This window comes from Abramis brama (genome assembly GCF_963993115.1).
Source record: "Abramis brama genome assembly, chromosome: 11".
Taxonomy (NCBI): Eukaryota; Metazoa; Chordata; class Actinopteri; order Cypriniformes; family Leuciscidae; genus Abramis; species Abramis brama.
This window is the reverse complement of record NC_139973.1, coordinates 32,517,333-32,541,688: the sequence shown is the minus strand read 5'-3', so window position 1 is coordinate 32,541,688 and position 24,356 is coordinate 32,517,333. Positions and strand designations below refer to the sequence as shown.

Here is a 24,356-nt window from a genome sequence, read left to right as displayed (position 1 = left end):
GATGTGTGCTTGATTATTTATTCGATTGAAACGGCATAAAACATTGCGTCATTTAAAACACCACGGAATGGGCTCATCAAGTTTGGATAAACAGCAGAACAACAGGAAAATATTGGGCAACACGTTCTGCATGTACAATAAAATCTAACGGTATTTTTAATGCATGCTAATAAACCGTATGTTAATTGTTTATAATAGCCTATTATTTAGCTGTTTGAAATAAACAAACATTATCAAAGCATTATAAATGCATTTAAATGCATTATAGTCCTAATTGTCATTATAGTAAAGATAGCTGTGTCCAAAAGGGAAGTTGCAGTTGTTTATGAAAAGCATTATTATCATCAGACATTTATGAATACCTTATAGGCTTCCTAAAAGGTGTAGGCTACTAAGTATTGCAAATAATAAATCCCTATAATCTGTTGTTTCTATTAATATTCTACTTTAGTGTAACGGTAGCAAATCAATAAATGCTTTAATAAAAATGCATGATTTCTTAAGAGTCAAGGTTAGAATAACATTAGTGCGTCGACTAGTGGTGATAGTCTCATATTGCAACTCCAAATGTTCACATCATTTGATAGCAGTTACATCATGTATTTTCATGACACTGTAAATAAACTGAGACTATGCAAATGCAAAGCATAATTTAATTTAAATCTGCAGATAACAATACACTTTTACAGTCTGCACCTTCTTATACAAATCACAATTTTCAAAATGTTTCAGCAAGGGGTAATAAAATGATTGATCACGACACTACGATTACAACGATTGTGTTAACAGGTGAATAACATCATACAAACACTCATCCACGCATACATGCACATGTCCATAAACACACCAGGGTCGCAGCTGAAAGTATCTTGTGCTCTTTAAGATGCATTTAAGACATGCAACAGTCAGTTAAGGTGGGGATAATATGGGACTCTGTTTATACGATTATAATGACAGCGTCCAGTCAATTATCACTGACATGCCAGCGCATTTTGGTAACACAAGAATGTTTGATTTCAGACCAGAGCTGCTTGCTTCATGTCTTTGTGCATAGCATAAAATGCTGCTCTTGTGTGCTGTGCTTTGAAAAAAAAGACAAGTTTTTTTTTTAAAACTTGTCTCCTTGTTTATCAAATGACTAGAACAGGTAAGTGCATAAAGAAGATGAAGATGCACATTCCCACAAGAATAGATACAAACATGCAACACAAAAACCTTTCACACGATCAGAGACGAGACACAAAGACACAGGAACAAACACCCAGCTTGTGCGCTCATGCACACTCACTCACACATAGAAAAATAAGTAAATAACAAGTAGGTCCAAAGCATCATTAGACATTTTACCAGGATCCAGTGCAGCTTTGTCTTTCGTCTCTGAGTAAAGCTTGTCCAGAAAGCGAGAGGTGTCATATCAGATGTTGCCGTGGTCTCTGTACAGTCACACCATTTCTAAACATTGTCTTGTTGCCGTCTTGAATGTGTTATGCTGAGAGATACATAGTGCCACCACAGTGAAATGTGTTGAATTGCTTTTTTATAGTGTGTTGACCTCAGAAGGGGAAGAAGCCTGCTGTCATTCATGACCAGCGCTTACAAGTATCAGATGTCATGACCTTAGTCACACGGGAACATCAGTAATATCGTCTGATAAATCTCAAAGCTGCAGGAAACCGGGCATGGGAAAGTAGTAGAGAATGTAAACATTTTTCAGGTCTGCATGGGCAAAAATGAAAGCTTTGTCACCTTTCATGCAAAATTCTTAAAATGAATGTTAATGAGTAGCCCTGTAATCTTATAAAAGGGTTCCCACAGATTCTGACTAATGAATTTATCACTCTTTTTATAGTTTTATAGAGGTTACACTCACAAAGAGAGAGATGAGCATAATTAATATTGACTATATAAATTTCTATTACTCTTTTTCCAGGTCTAGTAATCAGAATTCTGAAAATTCCCTGATATTTCCAGGTTTTTCTTGACCTTGGGAGTGTGACGATTAAGTACACATTTACACTGGCTTAATATTAGGGACCATTTTATATGGTCAAAATAATTATGATTTATAACTTGTAGCAAATAAGTGCAACTAAAAAGTGACTTAATTAACCCAAAAACATACAAACATTAAACTAAAAGATGGCTGCATAGCTCTTTTCAATGTAAAGCCACTAAGACTCATACTGTGCTTACAATTGGGTTTAAATTTAAGACATGTATATGGTCCAGTCCACATCTGTCTCCACAGCATTCAGACTGTTTAGAGCTGTAGAGTTGAATGTTTATACGATTTTAGCCTGTTTTTCAAGATCAAAGTGAGGTCAAAGTTCAAAAGTCACAGTCATTGGGATTTGAGAAGCGAGATCCTCCTAAATACACAGCCGAGGCTGATTTAGGTCTGCTGGTACCAGCCTGATTCTGGTTCTGCCCGGGCCCTCCATGACATTTGTTGTTGTTGACTTCAGCATCCATTGTATCCGTGGTGATAACCCAGCTGGCAGGACGCCACTTCTTCAGAGCGTAAGGTGTCTTCACCCGCTTCTTGATTTTATCTCCTGATCCCTCTGTCACGTCGCCAGCAGACTTGCCTCCTGTGGGCGAACCAAGAAATTACAACATTGTTTAAGGGGTCAATTGTGTAGATGTGCATGATAACGTGTTATTTTTAAATAGTAACAGCAACTTATTAACTTTGGCTAGTGAACTAAACATTTGCACATTTGTAACAAGTAAAATGTATGTAAACATACACATTACGCCACTGCGCATGTGCGCAAGGTATTTTTGAATAAAATAGAAAATAGTTGGATTTAAGTGTTTACATGAAAATAGCCCAATCAACAGGAAGCCAGCCCACCCAACCCCACATAACAATTATTATAAATATTATTATAAAATGTAATTGAAGATTTTATTAGCATATAGTAATTTGCAATCATTAAATTATTGTCATTTAACTGTATTTTTTTAACTGTATTTCAATGGAGTTTTGGTTCCTTGCCACTGTCGCCTTTTTCGGCTTGGTTGGGGACATTTAATTTAATATTCAACAATATTATTGATCTGCCTGCATTGACACCATTATATGAGAACTGAACTGAGCTGAACGATGACATCACGGTTTTCTCCAGAGCGGCTATATATATAAATTAACTATATTAATAACTTTTTTACAAACAAAATGAACCATCACTGAACTTACTTAAACTGGACTGTGATGCTACTTTCTTCTAAAAAACAAACTTTGTTGCATTATTTTCCTGTTATCTCTGCAAAGCTACTTTGAAACAATCTGTATTGTAAAAGGCCCTATATAAATAAAGGTGACTTGACTTGACTTGACTATTTTACTTTATGCACTGTTACAGGACGATTGACAGATTTGGTAAGAGCTCTCCAACAGACAAAAGAAAAGTTTGGTAGAAATGATCACAGGAAAAACAAGCTGTGTCTTACAGGCCCAATTATATGTACTACTAAATTATGAAATGAAGAGTATTAAAACATGCAGCTATTCCACAATTCCATGGATTCCAAGTGATGCTCAGTGCAGAGCCAAATGACATCCAGCTCCCCCTCTCTGGACGTAAAGGGTGGAGATTCACCTAATTTTAGGTTTAGGGATCAGGTTAGGGTGTGGCTGGACCTTCAAGCTCCACCCATTATGTTCAGAGAGGGGTAGCTAGATGTCAAGCTTCACCCATTGGCTCTGTAGAGAGAATCCTCCAATGGATTCTGTGTTGCATGTATTCTGTGTCTTGTATACAGTGATAAATGAATTTAAACCATCAACATCAGCAAGTCTAAAAATGAATATTTTATCAAATTTTGAACCCCCATACCCCTTAAAAAAAACTCTCATTAAAAGTCGTTGAGTTTACAGCACTAATACTCACCCAGTAATGGCAGTGTGGTGATGGACAGATCCAGTGAGTTGGGTCTCTCGGGTCTGCGCACACGGTTCTGTCTGAGCAGGGCCTCTCCGTGTGTCTGAGCTTGGGTTGGGGCCTGTGGAGGAACCACAGCTGGGGCAGGACAAGGGCCAGGTAAAGCAACAGGCTCCACGGTAGAAGCCAATGGAGCGTCCCCTGTTGGACCAACACTCTCACTGTTCTCTCCTCCTTCTCCATCCTCAGTGTCTCCATCACCCTCTCCTTCGCCATTGTTGTTATTGCTGTTATTGTTGTTTGCATTGTCAGGGTGCGCGTCTCTTCTCAGAAGAGGCTCCTGCTCATCAGGGCTAGTGTTCAAGAGGCCGAAGGTCAAGTCCTCTGAACTCATGGCGCCCTTCCAATGGACATCGGCAGCATTGGCTGGGCATCCTGCTGGCTCAGGTGCTTTATTCACTGCTGTCACGGTATCGTTGTTGGCAACGGTAATTGGCCTGGCTTCATGTGCTGTGCTCACCACACTGGCTTTAGCCACACCCATCTCAACTTTTTTCAGATTCGACTTTCCGAGTTTTCCAAACTTCATCCGTAGTGATGAAGATGACGAGGTGGGCGTTTTCCCAGAAGGCTTGGCATGGAGACTTAGGCTACTCGGTCTCTTAGGGACATTCTGCTGCTTAGGTAAGATGGTTATAGGGGTGTCAGCAGCCCGACTGGAACCCTGTGACCCCGAAACCTCAGACGCCATCTTCGTGAGGGGGTAGAACGGGCTGTGCGAGGTCATTTTTTCCGGAGAGCAGAACTCTTTTTGTGAATGTTCCATTAGGCTCTCATCTGAGCTCTCCCTCAAGTTCCTTTGGACTTCACTTGGGTCCAGTTTTAGTGTCTCCAGGTCTTCCCGGGTCAGCTGAGCACAGAGGGGACCACTGTTGCCCACTGGTGGAGGCTGAGTGGCATTGCAGGACTCTGAGACAGGAGTGGGGGAGGAGCTTTCTGTGCCAGACTGACGTGATTGGGCCTGCTGCCACTCATAGTTGATGCAGTTCCTGTTCTTCTCTGCAGGGTTAGACCCTCCCACTGAGGTGTCATTGTGGAGGGGTTTATCAGCACCCTCATGGTTTTCAGTGTTTGTGGATGAGTGTTCAAAGAAAGAACCCACCTTGGGTGTCTGCCTTCCAGTAGAGATATTCCTAGAAAATTTAAGTAGTGTTGGTTGAATCACATGAGATAAAGACTCATGTAACATAGACTTATGCACATTTCAAATGCTAACAAATTACCATGATTTATTAATTATTTAGAGTTTTACATATTTGATTAAACAAGGTTGTGCAGTGTTAGACATAACTGTATTATTTGTTACTGATTTTGAATTACCTGTGGTTGAATTAAACTACTGAAATTAAGAAATGATTATATACCGAGTTTCTTTAGTTATGCAGTGATTACTGGTTATTGATTTCTTGTGGTTGTACAGTGCAATAACAAGGTTGTTCAATCAGTGATTATTGACTACCTGCAGTTGTACAGTGAGTGGTAAGTGATTATTGGGTTTCAGTTATTTCCGGTTATACAGTAAGTCATCCAGTGATTATTGGTTATTGATTACCTGAGGCTATACAGTTTGTGGCCAGTGATTATTGGTTATTGATGACCTGAGGCTATACAGTTTGTGGCCAGTGATTATTGGTTATTGATGACCTGAGCAATACAGTGAGTAATCATTGATTACTGGTTATTGATTACCTGGGGTTGTACAATGAATGTCAGTGATTACTGGTTATTGTTTACTTCTGATTATGCAGTGAGTGGTCACTTATTATTGGTTATTGATTGCCTGTGGTTGTACACTAATTATTGGTTATTGATTACCTGTGGTACTACAATGAGTCGTCAGTGTTTAAGTTTTTTTGATTACCTACGGTTGTACAGTGGCAGTGATTATAGGTTCCCTTTCAGTCAGTCACATTCGACGTTACGTCAGAACGGTAACTGACGAATTGGGATCTCGCCAGGGAGCCCAATCATCTTCGAGTGTAAACTAAACGAGCCAACGGATATTGTGCGATCGCATTTTAGCATTTCACTTCAGAGCCGAGCCAGTGTGTTCCTGCAAAGAAGCTGCAATCTCTGTTCAACTATGCTACGGGTGAAACTCCAGTGTTGGTGTGACGGCGCTACAGTGGTGATTGCGATCTTCAATGAGATACTGCTGTTCATACAGCAAAAGAGCATTGTTGCTGCACACTGCAGGCTGCACTAAATCCCTGCACTTCAGCACGCAAAGAGCACTTCCTAAAACAGTTAACACGGGTAAAAAGTCACGGAGGACGAGGAGCAGGTCTTGCTAGTTGCACCCTACTGGCCCAACTGAACCAGGTTCCCAGAACTCGTGCTATTCGCGACAGCCCCTCCCTGGCGCATCCCTCTGAGGAAGGACCTGCTTTCTCAGGCACCCGTGTCCAGCCCTCTGGAACCTCCACGTGTGGTCGTGATGGGACGCGGAGGTTCTAGGTGATCTACCCCAGGCGGTGTTAGACACCATCACTTCAGCGAGGACACGCTCTACAAGGCACGTCTACGCTTTGAAGTGGAACCTGTTCATCGAATGCTGCAGGGCGGAGCGAGCGATGCAAATCTCACACGCCAATGTCCATTGGCTCGTTTAGTTTCACTCGAAGATGATTGGGCTCCCTGTCGAGATCCAAATTCGTCAGTTACCGAAGTTACCTCCTTCAGGGAACTGGGGTTACATACGTAACCTAGACGTTACTCAGTCATCACCTGTGGTTTTACTGTAATTATTGGTTATTGATTACCTGTGGTTATACAGTGCAGTGCTGGGGTTAAGAGGAGGACTAACTGATTTTTCTCGATCCCAGATAAGGAGAAGTTCAGTGAGTCTCTCCTCTGCACACTGAGCTGTAAGTCGAGCTTCAGCATCCTGATCCCAGCAGTCTTCCATTGTCTCTTTCAGAGAGTGCACCGTCTGCACATAAACACACACACACATACATCAGCATCAACAAATCTATTTTAGTTTCCTATTTTTTAATAAGCTGTGCATGTGTGTTCAAATCCTAATGTCTCACCAGACTGTTCTCTTTCCAGGCCTCTGGGAATTTGGGTCTTTCTTTTTCTCTCGACACGAGTGCCTGCATGTCCTCTATGGTAGGGTGACTGCCCACCTCTGCCTGAAAAGCCATCTGAAATGCTGGCACTGTCTCACCTGGTGGTAGAGACGATTTTTATTGATTACAAACAGCAGCTGTGACATGGAGAGATCTGCACACGTGTACATGCGAGTGGTACCTGGGAAGAGGTCAGCACAACACATAAAGGTCTCCCAGTAAAGCAGACCCAGCGCATAAACATCCACTTGTTTCAGTGCCGACTCACAATCTCTCAGATTCACTGCCCCTTCTAGCACTTCTGGGGCCATGTACCGCACTGTACCAACCTATTCAGTCAGAAAGGGGTATAATATGGTTATTCTGAGGTATTATTGTCCAAATCACTGGTCAGGTTTAGACTATGCTGGGTTGGATTAGACTGGACCAGTTTGAATTGCTTTTTGCTAACCTCACTGATGGCACTGTTGTCCTCTTCTCCATGTCCAGGTGGTCTCTTTCCCGTCAGAACCATGGAAAGTCCAAAATCACTGATAACACATGAGCCATCTGTCTTCACCAGTACATTCCTACTGTTCAGATCCCGGTGAGACACGGCCGGTTTATACAAGTCTAACAATGGGAAAAAGAGAGGAAGGGGAGAGAGTGATGGAAGGGGATGGAGTGGGACGAGAGAGGAGAGAAGGAGAGAAAATTGCATGAGAGTGAATCACAATATCAAAATTGCCACTAGAGGGGACTAGAACCCACTTGTGTCTCCAGAAATAACAGTATGTAACAGGGATTTTACTATTGCAAGTCGTCTAGTTAGCGCTTAAAACAACCAATTCATATATTTCATTAACCTTTACACTGTCACTGGTAGTGGTCACTATTGTGTGAAAAGAAAATTGGTTTGCACACTTATTGGTTTGACCATGGCCCATCCAAACAGATTTTAGAGCCGAGCTACTTTGTTATATAATAATGCTGTATATGAAAGGACAAATGAGTGTGCATTTGTATGAGGAAGGGTGGTTCGTTTTTCTGACTTGAAAAGGATGTGTCAGTATATATTAGAATGACTGGGTCCACTGGGATGAAGATGAAGACATAGCATCACTTTGTCTCTTTCTTTAGTCTCCCTTTCTGTCGCCTTTCATCAACATGCCATTTTTCTGACACTAAATAAAATCTGAACACTTTTAGAGCCTTTCACACTGAAACAAAGACAAAGAAAACTAAAAAAAGCATTGAGAATTACGCCCCATCCCTGCCTTCCTGCTTTCTCATACTGAGTCTATAAATAAGTGCACACACCCACTATCACATCCATACTGTGACTCCATTTAACACTCAAAATTAAAATCGAAAGTGTATTTTAAGTAGCTAATACCTTTTGGCCATTTTGACAGCCTGAGTCCCCCGTTCACAAACACTACTGCTCAAAACTGTAGGGCCAGTATGATATTTTTTATGTTTTTGAAAATGGTCTCTTATGCTCACACAGCATTATGCTGCATTTATTTAATACAGTAAAAATTGTAATATTGTGAGATATTATTACAATTTTAAAATAACTGTTTTCTATTTTAAGATATTTTAAAATCAAAGCACTCCCCTCGCTCCCCCAATTCATTAAGTGCTAAGACCTATATACAGTATGTATCAGTAGTTAAAGAATGCAAATCTAAAAAATGTTTTATTAAGATCAGCTGTCTGCCTTCGTCAACTGTGAAATATATTTTAAAATGTAATTTATTCCTGTGATGGCAAAGCTGAATTTTCAGCATCATTACTCCAGTCTTCAGTGTCACATGATCCTTCGGAAATCATTCTTATACTGATTTGGTGCTTAAGAAACATTTCCTATTATCAATGTTGAAAAAAGCTGCTTAATTTTTTTTATGCTTAAGGATTAAGGATTTTTTTTATGAATAGAAAAAAGGACAGCATTTATTTGAAACAGAAATATTTTATAACATTTACTGTCTTTTCACTGTCTTTACTGTCACTTTTGATCAATTTAATGTGCCTTGCTGAAGTATTAACTTCTTTCTTTAAAACAAATCTTACTGACACCAAACTTTTGAACAGTGGTGTATATCGTCAACATTTTGCTTTTGTATTCCAGAGGAAAGAAAATCATACGACTTGGAAAAACGACTTGAGAATGAGTGAATGATGACTAAATGTTTCATTTGTTATTCGGTGTCTCACCCCCTTTCTGTATCTCTGTGTGCAGGTACGCCAGCCCTCTGGTGACCGACAGAGCCAAATGACAGCAGCCCAGCCAGTCCACAGTCCGCCCGCTCAGATACGTGCACAGAGAGCCCTGGGAAAGACAGAGGGAGTACTCTATTCAGAGGAAATCATCTACAATGTACAGGGAGGAACACACAGGGAAAACACAGGGGGGGAAGAGGAGGGAGAAGCGAGGGAGGATGAGATTAAAGCGCAGAGCAAGGATGAACAGAGCCGGTGTATCTCAAAGTTACAGGAGTAGCACAATTAATGCACTCCTGCCGTACCGCAGGACTACCTCAGGGATGCCTCCTGTCGCTATGGCAACCTGGCTTGAGGCTTGAGGCTGAAAGCCCACGGTTATGAATAATTGAATACTTCGCAGTTCAGTCAATAATCTCTCTCTTCCTCCATAATATCGAGTAAGTGTTTTGTGGGTGTGAATAAGCAACAAGAGAGGTTAAATGAGGATATTCTGCTGAATTGTGAACTTTTTTTGCTCCATAATTGCTAAAAAGAGAGAGAGAGAGAAAAAGGATGCAGAGAAAAACATGAGGAAGAGAGTGAGAAAGTTTTAGTGATATCCGAAGATATCATATCGCACTCGTGGGATGCTGTTACCACAAGATCAAACATGACATCAGATCCCTCAGGTCTCTAAATATAACCACAACATAAATGCGAATGCTTGCACTTTTGGAGCTGTGATGTAGAGAAGAAGGAATGTGAGAGAAAAAATAAGAACAGGCTAAATGGTTGACAGGAAAAGAATAATAAATCTGGAATTAGACTGGAGTTTTTGCTTTTGCTACTTGGTTTGGGTTCCCCAGTGTTCCTGCGATACTCACATGAGGGTAAAACTCCAGCAAGAGGAGAAACTCTGTCCTGCCTTCTGTGCCGACACGTTCCTTGCTGTCTAAGAAGTGTGCTATGTTCTCGTGATCCAGGAGATTGCGGTAAATCAAACGCTCGTTAGTAAACTGCTGGCGGTTAGAGGAGATGAAAACTTTCACAGCCACAGATCGGCCGTCCAGCGAACCGCGATACACGGTTCCGTACCGGCCCCGGCCAATCAGCTGTGAAGAGCAGAAAGTAAGTGAGAAAAGTATGGGTAAAAAGATAATTATTTATATATATTTTTGCTTTCGACAGCCATTCTTGAGGTGAAGAAGTCTTGTACCATCCCTTAATCACCAACAACAACAAAAAAACTGCCACAAAGACATGATTCCTATCTTCCACTGAGCAGGGTTAGAACTATTCTCAGATGATATTTATTTTATGCCTAATCCTGATTTTAATATTAGAATTATGGCCAGTAATGCTTTTGGGTCTTATACTAAATCCAAAAAGCGACAGAAGATTACAGATTTTGTGAAAAAAAGGTTATTTGATATATTTTGAGTAACTAACTTCTTAAAAAAACTTTTGACATTTGACTGCCTTTGTTATTTTAAAAAGTGCTTTGCTGATAGATACACAATATTTTTTTCAGGATTCTTTGATAAATAGAAAGAACAGCATTTATTTGAAATAGAAATCTTTTGTGACATTATAAATGTCTTTACTGTCACTTTTGATCAATATAAATTATTTGACAAAGTTTTGCCTAAATTTCGTACTTGGATTGTTATTTACTGTTGCCACATTTTTTCTATTAATTTGTAGAATACAACAGGTCTCCTGGGTAAAAGGTCATTTTGATTTTTTTTAGAGTACTACAGTACAAAAACACCAATTCCTACAAATAATACTGATCCCTGAAGTCAAATCCAAATGGCCCATTATATTTACATGATTTCTCTTCAAACGATTTCACCATTTATTTTTATATAATTTATGTTGGTTTAACAATTTTCAATAAAAGAAATATATATTTTTCATTCAAATGAATTTTGATACACTATTTTGTTTGCTTAAACAGGGGGACGGCAAAAAGAATCAAGCTGTGATTGGTGTCTTCTACCTCCAGCAGAACAAGGCTGTCCAAATCCAGAGAAGGAGGGGAAGGGGAAGGCGCTGTCTCCAGATTATCCAAGGGATGCAGGAGTTTACCACATCCTGGAATACACACAGGCATATAAACCCACACGCACATAGGTCATTTAATCGTCAGGATTGAATCATACATTTAATGCATCATAACATCATTACGGTAACATACCTCTTGTCATCCAGTAACCAAGAAAAAGAAAAATGATGAGGACGACAACCATGGACATGGCTAAAGCGAAAATCATGGCTTCATCTCTGTAGAGTCGGTGCGAGTCTTGATGGATTCAAAGAGAATATGTTATTCAATAGACAGAAAGTGAATAAGATACTAACAAAATGGCAATACTTTTTTAATTAATAAAATGTTCTTTCATTTGTATCAACTGTACATCTCTCGCTCGTACTCATTTGTTTTCCAGATTCTGAACACTATCTATAAGTGTATGAGCCACACACACTCACGTAGAGGCTGTGGGGTGGTCGGGGAAGGAAGTGGGAAGTCCTCTGTGAAGTTTAGGTTGCACATGTCTTTGCTGCAGCAGCAGAATCGAGACGTTCCATTCTGGGCCGTTGACGGCGGCTTGGCCACCACACAGCGGTCAGGGCACTCCTGATGCTCACCGACATTTGTCCAGCAACCTGTAGTAAATGGAGGAAATAAAGGTGAGACTGACTGTAAAGTTCTTTGTCTCTGTGTGTAGAATGTATTTATATACCTTGCTTCACTAGTTGGATTTCATTATCTTTTTTCCGCCAGAGTCCAAAGCAGTGGCGTCCGTGATTACAGCGAACGGTGGCGTTCTCAATCCGCTCGCCCAGAGCCTGTGGCTGTTCTGCATACGCGCACTCCCTCTGCTCGCTCTGTGCAGCTAAAAGAACAGTTAACACACAGACAGAGAGAGCGTTATTACATAAAGGGATTAGAAAATACAATGTTAGATACAATGCTAGTATATTCAAATAATGACAAAATATATATATAATTGTTTATAAAACGGTTAGTTCCAGTCCTTGATTCTGATTGGTCAATAACTGTGTTTTATTCACGATAAAACACGGCTATGACGCTTCACCCAACGGTTCTATGTATCACTACACAACACCCCTAGCAACCACTCCTAGCAACTTGATATACTGTATGTATATATATATATATATATATATATATATATATATATATATATATATATATATATATAAATATATTGAACCTGCAGTCCCTCTTTTGAAGCATAAAGCAGAGATATTGACCGATATTTTGTTATCTGATCTTTAATATTCTACTGAAAAATGGCACAATATAGGCTAATAGGTAATAATAATAATAATAATAATATAATAAAAACATTCATGATACATATGTTTTATTACTGGATAATGATATTTTTGTTTATTGTGCATAAATAAAACAATAACAAAAATCTCGTTCTAAATAAAATTTATTATTTGACATGTAAAAAAACATGTTTCCTAATGCATAATAGAATCTCAAGAATCTATATGACAAATAAAATGGTTTCCTTTTTCATACAAAAGACTACTAAAAACCAATACAGTTCCTGTCTGCTTCCATCATGCGTTTTTTTTTGTTTTTTTTTGTTTTTTGCATTTTTTTCATTTCTACATACGGTATATGAAGACCTGCCTTCTTACATGATGATTCCCTCAGCCTGGGTCTGAAGGGGACAGAATGTCATGTTAACAAGTGTTCTGTACTATCTAGCCAATGGCAGAGAAGAAAAAACAGTGTAGGCACCTGACTGGAGTTCTTCTATGTCAACCATCAGTTGTTTTGAGAATGCAATATCTCAGCCAGACGGGCTTTGTGAGAACGAAACCTCCCAAAGCATCTTACAGACACTAGGTTGTGCAGGTGATGTTTTTCAGAATGCATAATAATTGTTTTTTCTTAAGGGTTGCAGATTGAAGAAGCTATCAGTGAGGAATGCAGATAACGCTCATCTAGGAAAGGAGCTCATCTTTGGGAGATAAAGTCCAAGGTCATCCTTAGCTATGATGTCCACAGAGGCATGCCTCTCTCTCCTCCCACTCTCTCCTCTGCTCATGGTCTGCTTGTGGAGGAGGATGTGAACGTTCTCTGATAGCAACACAACTGAGCAGTTACCCAGAGGGCTTTATTCTATCAAACACGCACGCTAACCCTGAGAGTGCATGCAAAGACAAACACGTCACAGCTCATCTGATTTATACCAACAGGATGCATGTACATACTCGGATAAAGCTGCACGATTAATCATTAAAAAAATCACGATCTCTATTCAAACACCCACGCGATCTCATTCCTAAATGGCATCGGTTCCCTGGTGTCTATTAAAATTTTGACAAAATCAAACCAGAACATTCAGATCTGCGTTTCAGAAACGCTGATTCATCCAATAATGAAACAAGTATTTATGAGTCACTGAATCGTTCATTCAAACCGATTTTTAAAAAATAATTAATTTAGATTAATTAAACATATTAAATAGACTGCAGAAATTAACATTTTGTCAGAACCTCTAGTAAATTACATGTCATTTCTTTTGTTTAGTTGTCTGTTCAGAATCGTGGGAGAATCGTGATCTCTGTTTGAAACCACTCTCAATATATCCAAGTCTCAATTTATTTAAGTCAGGCATAAACAAAGATATATTTTTCACATTTTATTAATATATGTCCACACACTACATACAAACACACACACACGGATGCCATAACATGTAATTATACTGTTTTGAAAGACAAAGGCCATATTGTGTCCCTAAAAATTAAGTTATCTATTGTTGTTTTAACTTTTTTTATATTTTTAATATTTACATTTGTAATATTACTGTTTTAATTTTTGCCAATTGAAATGCATTGAAATCATGAACTGTGAAATACATATCAAAATTATGTGGAGAGAAGTACAACTTATTCGTTTATATCATATCAACTTATATCATTATGTAATTGAGATCTAAAATACATAAAATACAACAATGCAGGAAAATCTTTTGGTTTTTGACTGAATTTTGACTGATTTTATATATATTTTCAAACGTTTCATTTGAATTTTAGCACCGTTGAGCGAAACCTGTCCATCACAGGGCAGATCTAAGACTCATTTCTTTTCTGGATTCTTAGGATAATAATTATTATAATAATAAAAAGCATTGATTTGAGAGAAAAAAAATCTTATAGGCTTGTCCTTGCTGAATAAAAGTTAATTATTTTATTTATTTACTTATTTTTATTAAATCTTCCCCCAAATGGTTTCCACAAAAATATGAAGCAGCATAACTGTTTCCAAACATTGATAATATGAAGAAATGTTTCTTGAGCTGCGAATCAGCATATTAGAATGATTTCTGAAGGATCATGTGACACTGGAGTTATGGAAATCAGCTTTGCCATCATAAGAATAAATTGCATTTTAAAATCTACTCATGCAATAATTACATTTTGCAGCGAAAAGTGGACGAATGAACGAGCGCCACAGCACGCCAAACAGACGCAGTGCAATAGAATAGGAGCACAATTATTCTGAGTAAAACATACATTTTGCTCAAATATTTGTTGTTGAACATTAAATGTGCCATATGTAGAAATTTAAACCTACAAGCAAGTGTATTTTTATAATAGCAGTAACTGTAAAGTGACTATTAATGGGGTAATCAAATGTAGGCTAATATAAGCTCTGATGAGTGAATGTGTGTTCTTCTTACCAGTTTGTAACGTCAATGGGTGGATGAAGAAGACGAAGGTAGACGAATATACAAAATACTAAATATTTATTTCCACAGGCAAAATCCAAACAAACTCGAAACAGTGTGCTAGTGCACAAACAATAACCGACCAAGACAGACTGACCAGAGAGAACTAAATACAGACACTAATGAACTATAACGAGGTGAGGACAGGTGACACGGATGATGAAGACAATGAACAGGTGGGTAATTGAGGGAGTGAGTTCAGGAGTGGAGACAAGGAGGATTCTGGGAAGTGTAGTGAAGACGAAGACAGAATGGTGCAGACGATGACTGTGACATAACTCCCCCCTCCCGGTAGGCGTGACCTCACGCCGTGGAACAACAGGGGTGGAGGGGTGGAGGGGTGGGGAGGTGGAGGTGTGGGGGGGTGGGCGCCCTGAAGGCTGATTAAGGCGTGGCAGGAAGCCTCCAGGGCGGAGCAGGATGAGCAGACAACCAGGGCGGAGCATGTTGAGCAGACCCGTCGGGCAGCCATGGCGGTGAGGACCCTTCGGGTGGCCATGGCGGTGAGGACCCTTTGGGCGGCCATGGCGGTGAGGACCCTTTGGGCGGCCATGGCGGTGAGGACCCTTCGGGTGGCCATGGCGGTGAGGACCCTTTGGGCGGCCATGGCGGTGAGGACCCTTTGGGCGGCCATGGCGGAGAAGACCCTTCGGGCGGCCATGGCGGTGAGTACCCTTCGGGCGGCCATGGCGAAGAGGACTTTTCTGGTGGCCGTGGGCCCTTGGGTGACCTCCCAGGGCGGAGCAGGATGAGCAGACAATCAGGGCGGAGCAGGTTGAGCAGACCCGTCGGGCAGCCATGGCGGTGAGGACCCTTCGGGTGGCCATGGCGGAGAAGACCCTTCGGGTGGCCATGGCGGTGAGGACCCTTTGGGCGGCCATGGCGGAGAAGACCCTTCGGGCGGCCATGGCGGTGAGGACCCTTTGGGCGGCCATGGCGGAGAAGACCCTTCGGGCGGCCATGGCGAAGAAGACCCTTCGGGCGGCCATGGCGGTGAGTACCCTTCGGGCGGCCATGGCGAAGAGGACTTTTCAGGCGGCCATGGCGAAGAGGACTTTTCTGGTGGCCGTGGGCCCTTGGGTGACCTCCCAGGGCGGAGCAGGATGAGCAGACAATCAGGGCGGAGCAGGTTGAGCAGACCCGTCGGGCAGCCATGGCGGTGAGGACCCTTCGGGTGGCCATGGTGGAAAAGACCCTTCGGGTGGCCATGGCGGTGAGGACCCTTCGGGTGGCCATGGCGGTGAGGACCCTTTGGGCGGCCATGGCGGTGAGGACCCTTTGGGCGGCCATGGCGGAGAAGACCCTTCAGGCGGCCATGGCGGTGAGGACCCTTTGGGCGGCCATGGCGGAGAAGACCCTTCAGGCGGCCATGGCGGTGAGGACCCTTTGGGCGGCCATGGCGGAGAAGACCCTTCGGGCGGCCATGGCGAAGAAGACCCTTCGGGCGGCCATGGCGGTGAGTACCGCTCACAGTCTCAGGGGCGGCGGGCATGACGCACACTGCCTTGGGCTCGGCAGATCTGGCGTGAAGTGCGGGCTCGGCTGGACTGGCGTGAAGTGCGGGCTCGGCTGGACAGGCGTGATGAGCTGGGTTGGGTGGCGTTCCGGACCAGGGCGCAACGCTCTCCAGACACCGGATTACCGTCTCTTTCCAGCTTAGTCCAGTGGTGTCTGGGAGGTTGAGGGGACGATGGAAAGTGGCCCCGATCCGGAACAGGGTGCTGAGGGTTTCATCCTCCAGGGAACTGATGAGGGCGAGCTGAAAAAACTTTCTAGTGAAATTAAGGAGATCGTGGCTCTCCTGAGCCACGGAGATGAAACTGAAGCGTTCATCCATTTGTGTGGTCGGTTATTCTGTAACGTCAACGGGTGGATGAAGAAGACGAAGGTAGACGAAGATACAAAATACTCAATATTTATTTCCATAGGCAAAATCCAAACGAACTCGAAACAGTGTGCTAGTGCACAAACAATAACCGACCAAGACAGACTGACCAGAGAGAACTAAATACAGACACTAATGAACTATAACGAGGTGAGGACAGGTGACACGGATGATGAAGACAATGAACAGGTGGGTAATTGAGGGAGTGAGTTCAGGAGTGGAGACAAGGAGGATTCTGGGAAGTGTAGTGAAGACGAAGACAGAATGGTGCAGACGATGACTGACACAGTTAACATTTAGTCTGCTTTTGTTTATATTTAGTTTCATTTCAAATGTAGTGATTTAACTTCTGCTTTAAAAAGCATTATTTTTGTATTTAGATTGTAATGGTGTTGTTACAATGTTAGAATGTAATGTGATTCATAACCCTTTTTGATTACACTTTATTTTAAGGTGTCATTGTTACAGTGTAATTATATATTTAAGTACTGAGTAATATTATTAAGTAACTACATGTACTTACTATAGGGTTAGGGTAGGATTAGGATTTGGTTGAGGGTTAGCTGCATGTAATTATGCATAATTTACTGTTATTACTATGGTAAGTAAATGCAACATATGTAACAAGGGCACTGTATAAAGTGTTACCCCCTTTTATAGCACATAATATATAACATGGTTACATTCACTATATTTGTTTTCATATCCTTCAATATGAACATTGTTTGTAGGACAACACTAGGCAGGATGAAATAAGTAGAAAATACAGACATATCTATCATATATAGCCATTCAGCCACATTACTCTATGAGGCTGAAAGCTAAATTCAGTTTCCAGCACAGAATCAGCCAATGGTGGTTTCTGACACTGGCTGACACATCAACCTAATGAGCAGTCAGCCAATGGGAGACTCTGACACAGGATGACATATCAGGATAATAATGTGGTATATTCATCCCTCTCTGTATTCAAGTGAAAAGCACATTAGGGAGGGTGTGTGTGTGTGTGTGGTCCTGGTTATACCAATTATAGTTATACCAATTATATTTGACCTTGTGAGGACATGTTTTGGTACCCATTATCATACAGAATTATGTTTTTTGAAAATGTAAAAATGCAGAGTTTTCTGTGATGAGTATGTTTAGGGTTAGGGGACATAATATGCAGTTTGTACAGTACACATGCACATGGTGCCTATGGAAAGTCTACATAAAACATGAAAACCCAACGTGTATGTGTGTGTGTGTGTGTGTGTCCAAGATAGAAAACAAATAACTTGCTTTAACATTAAGAAAAAAGTAAGAGATGGAAAGAGAGAAAAATAAATACATTAAAGCTTCAAATTGTTCATTGTCACATCAAATTGAATATGGGAACCACTTCTGTCCCGAAGCCTAGCTCCATGCCAGCGTTTTACTGCCTCCTCATCAAAAAGCTCCAAAATAATATTAAATTATAACTTGGGCAACCTGATACCACTGCAATCCAGTTTACGAAGCACTTCGACAGCAAACAAAATCCAACTCAGTCAAGTGGATAATTCATGATTCTCCACTTCTGAACAGCACTACAAAACACAGCAATGTGCTCACGACCTACATACTGATTCACATCTAACGCTTCTAGCCAAAAACCCTCCCTTGCCTTTCCTCCAATCTGTCCATCCAGCCATACTTTCACCCAGCTGCTCTACTTAACCATTTGTGTACACTAAAATATTCACAAAATAAGAAATAGGCCTATTTGTGTGCAAGTGTGTGAGGCACCATAAAAATAGTCCTTACAACTCCTGTGCTGAATTCCAAAAGGGTAACACTTTATTTTACAGTGTCACGTTATATGTAATTACTATAGTAAATAGTAAAAGTAAATTATTGTGGTGGATTTTTAATAAATAAGATAGTAAACTATTTTTTTTTTTAGATCTAACCTGTGTTAAACTTCTAACCTGAATCTAACCTGTGTTAAACTTCTAACCTTAATTCAACCTGTTCAACTTTTAACCTGACTTCACCTTTGGGTCTAACATTATGACAACATTTACCTAGCTTCCTCTTCTAGGTCTAACAAAATAACAAACTAAATTTGACTTCTTCTTTTAGGTCAGGTCTTACTAACATTTTGTTTTTAGCCTGCATTATGTCATGATATATATTGAGTAATCAACTGACTGTTAACCCTTTACAATGTTTTTTGATGATGTTGCTTATGCCAGTAACAGAGGGTAAAGAAGGGAGGGGCTTGCTTTACCAATTGAACCAATCATATTGATAGAAGATGACATGTTAGTCACGCTGATTTTATTTTGATGTGTCTGTCTTTGTCCTATAAAACCTGATGTATTATTTTGCTTGGGTGAGATTCTCTGAGAATTGCTCGAGTACTCTCCCGGCCGAAATAAAGAACTCAAAGGACATTTGCTGAAGACTGTCTGTCATTTTCTGCTGTGCAGCAGGTGAGTTAGATTAAAAGAGGTAGACTACGTTAGGGAATGTCGATTGGAGACAACCCAGATAGTTAGGTTTAGGAAAAATCTACGACATTATGCATAATTACAAGCAACTAACCCTAAACCAAACCCTAACCCCACCAAGCACATGATGTTGATCAATATTACTCAGAAATTATTTGTGTGATTACGCAGACACACCTTGTAATGTATGCAGACAGACCACAATGTAGTCTTTTATTCACATATACACATTGATTAGCTAACATAAACAGAAGCTCAACTGAACCTGCTTGACGTGCGAGAACAAATCTCTCGCTGAAGCTCAAACGTGCTGCGTAATACACGAGAATAAACCTCATTGGTTCTCGCAGAAGCTCAAACGTGCTGCGTAATACACGAGAATAAACCTCATTGGTTCTCGCAGAAGCTCAAACGTGCTGCGTAATACACGAGAATAAACCTCATTAGTTCTCGCAGAAGCTCAAACGTGCTGCGTAATACACGAGAATAAACCTCATTGGTTCTCGCAGAAGCTCAAACGTGCTGCATAACATGAGAATAAACCTCATTAGTTCTCGCAGAAGCTCAAACATGCTGCATAACATGAGAATAAACCTCATTAGTTCTCGCTGAAGCTCAAACGTGCTGCGTAATACACGAGAATAAACCTCATTGGTTCTTGCAGAAGCTCAAACGTGCTGCATAACATGAGAATAAACCTCATTAGTTCTCGCAGAAGCTCAAACATGCTGCGTAACACACGAGAATAAACCTCATTGGTTCTTGCAGAAGCTCAAACGTGCTGCGTAACACGAGAGAATAAACCTCATTGGTTTTCGCATTTCAAGCGAACATGTTGGAACTTCTGTTTACCACAACTGATGTGTGAGTTAATGAATGTTTATATGTGAATAAAAGCCTGTTGAAATTGATCACGTCTCTTTTTTTGGACAAAAACATTTGGTCCAAAAACTCAAAATTTTGGACTAAACGCTCAATTCATATGGATTAGTTTTACGATCTCTTTATGAACTTTTTAAACCATTAAAGTGGTAGTTGCGTAGCTGTCAATGGAGGGACAGAAATCTCTTAGATTTCATCAGAAAGATCTTAATTTGTGTTCCGAAGATGAACGAAAGTCTTACGGCTTTGGAACGACATGAGGGTGAATCATTAATGATTTTCATTTTTGGGTGAACTATCCCTTTAACTGTGCATACTTATTCCCCCCTATTTAAGATATTCTAACAAAGATTTCCGTTTCACGAAAGAAAGAAAACCGCATTCATTTTTTTAATGTGAATGCTCCAAATGAACTTTAAAGTGAATCAAACCCCCTTTTGCCAATATTTTGCATTCAAAAAGCAAAGCGTTCCATGTTCATCACTTTATTCTGAGATCTGAGTCCACTTTCAAGGCCAGGAACAGAAATAAACTGGGAACCAGGTTCACTTTTATGTCAACTTAACATACAGTCGATTTGACTGATCATCCACTTTCCTGTGCAAAACTGGAAATCACTCTCTTTCACAGAAAAAGAAAACAATATGAAATTGGAATGAGATGGGAATGAGTAAATGATCACAAACGGTTCATTTTGGAGTGAAATATTCTTTCAAACCCTGGTATGTAAACAAAGCATTTTCATAGATAAGCCACCCTTATCAACATACTACAGAGAGTACAGAACAAATCAGAACTACACAACTGAAAGGACATTGTCTCAGTGCTTCACAACTCACAGAATCAAATACACGACCTCCTCTATGGCAACATGACATTTACTGTCCTGCTGGGGTTCTACGGTTATACCAAACTACACAAAAACCCAGACAATCCCACACTATGGAATGCAATGACTATTTCAGGAAGCGCACAAAATTACTGTCACACGCAAAAGAAGAATTATAGGGGAGGGGAGGAAACTGCGCACACAGACAAGCACACACATAGGTTTGGTGGAAAAGTTTTGAAAATTTCAAAATGAAACTGGACTTGAACGCACTGATGCAAAGTGGAAAATCAGAGGGTGTTTTAATACTAACTTTGTTTCATTGGGGTTGTATGAATTTTGACTATGAATCCCTATGTCCTATATTGTGCATTCTAAAATATGCGAAGCACTTGTATGGTTCATCTTCGGGTAATTTTGGAGCAGTGGTTCTCCAAGATCCCCCACTGTCCACAACAATATTCAAAAGGCCATGTGACTTTATATGCATTATATAAATACAGATGGAATTAATATTTTATTAAATTACATTACACTTTTCCAGGTTTAGAAACAACACTTTTGAAATTCGGCTTCCTTCCTTATATCTCCAGGGTTTTCAAGTTCTTCAAGGAAAAAGAACAGTTGTTGAGGCTCTGAATTATATATATATATATAAGAAATATCAGAATTTTCCATCTTTTTTTTTTTTGCATACAGGATTTTTCTGTATATTTGTTATAAATGGCAACAAATAAAGTATTACAAAAATAATATCTTGAATTAGATTTGTTTTATGCTTGTTTTGTCTTATTTTAAATCATTTTACTTGATGCCCCCTATGGGCCCCGGCCCTCTGGTTGAGAAACCGTAAAGATGAGTCTCAGGTCATTTGCGGTGTTCACATACACACAAGCCCAAGACCGCTTGAAGTACAAACTAGGTTTAAAAACACCCATGACAGACCAACATATATAATAGAATATTTTAATGTGTTGTTAGCATAATTTATTCAACTAGTCATATAACAAAAAAAGTTTAATTATTATTACGATTATAATATTCATAACAGTGTTATTTTAGTATTATTTATACTATTATATTATTTATTAGGCTATATGTTAAGTTTTCATTTTAATATTAGTTTAATTTGAGTAGGCCTACATTTTTATGTGCTTTTTTATTACTTTTTTTTTTTTTTACTATTTTGATTTCATGTTTTTTTGTTGTTGTTGTTTTTTAGCTTTAGTAGTATTTTAGCTGTAGTGGTTGAGGCATAAGCTTATGTTTTTCATCTAATGTTAATAGCCCTGAAATATTCTGGCCATCCGTCCAGGGTGGCCCGAGGCACTGGGATAGACTCCAGCATCCCTGTGACCCCGTAGTAGAGGATAAAGCGGTTTGGGGAATAAAAGGATGGATCTAATATTTATCTTGTATTGTATTTCAGCTTTATGTCAACTACCAAAAACATTTGATAATAGTTTTAGTTTCTGATTCATAATGCTTATGGTTTCATTTTGGTGTCTAATAATCATTTAGGCTAGTTATCATTGTGTAAATAAGACAATACTTTAAAAATTGTTCTACATATTGGTTGTAAAAACATTATCCGACTCCGACTTAAAATGATTTAAACAATCACAAGTTCTACTTTAATAGCACCATAGTAGCAACAAATCTAAGGCTGGCTCAGATCTGAAGAGGACATAAGCAAGCTTTTGGCGTTCTGTACTCTGATATATGAGCTGATATTTGGCTCTGGTTCCATCTTCGATGGTCAGACTGCAGGGTTAGCTGTGGAGGAGGCCGATCTGCAAGCCATAATGTGCCCTTATAACCAAACCGCAAGATGAGAAATTAAGTTTTATGCTTGTCTTAACGGCTAATCAGTGTTTAGCCTTTATTCTCCCCTCATGAACCATGAGCAGGGTCAGCTCTTATCTTATCTGTGTGATGCTGCTCAGTAGCTCCACTGCAGCTCAGGGGCTGGTGCAGGGGCAGAGAGAACACACACACACACACACACACACATACATAAAGATAAAAATAATATTTAAATGGACACAAACGCACACCTACACACACAGATACAGAGGCACACATTTATACAGTAGGCATGCACATCCATACACACAATGGTACAAAAAGTGTGGTTCTACTGACTCGCTTTGTTACTTATCCACAAACACACAAACAAACACACTCAGGAAATGAAGAGATCCTGATGGATGTGGGTGGCAGTGAATTTACCACAAAAGTGGCAGGACACGCACACGCACGCACGCACACACACACACACACACACACACACACACACAGTGTACAATTAATTACGCCTTCACTTTGAGAGGATATGGAGGGATTTAGGAAACTAGGGTGTGGAACTGCAATTGTAGTGTAATTCTATGATATTTTCTATTGCTACTATGTGTTTACTATTACTTACCAGCCACAGGACCCAGAAGAACCACCATTGCGATCAGTCCAACGTCAAGAATTGTTATTCGGCCTTCAACTGCCATGTTTTTTTTTCTTTTCTTTTTTTCTCCTCCTCTTCAATTATAATATATTCGGATTTATTCTCGGTTACTCGTATAACGTTAGCTGTCAAGGCTTCAGAGTGCAGTCAGGCAATAATATTTGTGCTTTGGAGAGTCCAGCATCACACATTTTTTTTCTCAATACAGCAAGTTGTTCATTTAAAGAAGCATAAAATAGGATAAAAACTTAAAGGTCTTGCGTCAAACCTTCACTGCTTTTTTTCCTTCAGCGGGAAGCATCAAATCTGATGACTGAAATCTGACTACTGAGAGTCCTGTTGTAACAAACAAAATTAACAAATCACATCAAACTTTTTTCACAAAAAACATTTTTTCCCTTTGTTCCAAAGCACGCGCCCCATACATTTGCCTAATCAGAGTTTAGCTTAGTTATATGGGACATCCCGAGACCGCAAGTCTCCTCGATGGTAACACAGTTTCTGGACAAGAAAACATCCGTTTCGTGATTGCCGACTATTAAAATGTCCATTCGTCGTCATATTCCTCGCGTTCGTTTATCTTTTGATCTTCGTTTCAGGATTTTTCTCTGTTTCCATGATCCATTGAGCTGAGAAACTGTCCGTTTAGCGTTTTTCGTCCGTAGTCCAAACAAGGGGAACGGCAACAGTAGACGAGCAGGAAGACACAGCAGACCCAGACAGCGACTGGAAACGCCTCGTCTTCAGATTGTCTCCGGGATCCGATTGTTCGATGTGGGGGCCGATTTATAAGAGAATAGAGGTGAAGCGCCCTCATGCGGCAGACTGATA

General features: G+C 40.2%; 1 protein-coding gene across 1 annotated transcript; it reads right to left on the bottom strand.

The window, feature by feature from the left end:
- Window positions 1-635: 635 nt before the first annotated feature.
- On the bottom strand, window positions 636-24,264 carry bmpr2a (bone morphogenetic protein receptor, type II a (serine/threonine kinase)). The gene is made up of 13 exons (XM_084129955.1): window positions 23,493-24,264; window positions 11,956-12,108; window positions 11,702-11,878; window positions 11,409-11,513; window positions 11,211-11,305; window positions 10,093-10,320; window positions 9,221-9,335; window positions 7,473-7,633; window positions 7,203-7,350; window positions 6,983-7,119; window positions 6,710-6,879; window positions 3,897-5,080; window positions 636-2,591 (listed from the first exon to the last, which is right to left on the bottom strand). Exons 1-13 carry the CDS (start codon window positions 23,566-23,568, stop codon window positions 2,329-2,331), a joined length of 3,012 nt encoding a protein of 1,003 aa, XP_083986081.1. The 5' UTR covers window positions 23,569-24,264; the 3' UTR covers window positions 636-2,328.
- Window positions 24,265-24,356: the final 92 nt, after the last annotated feature.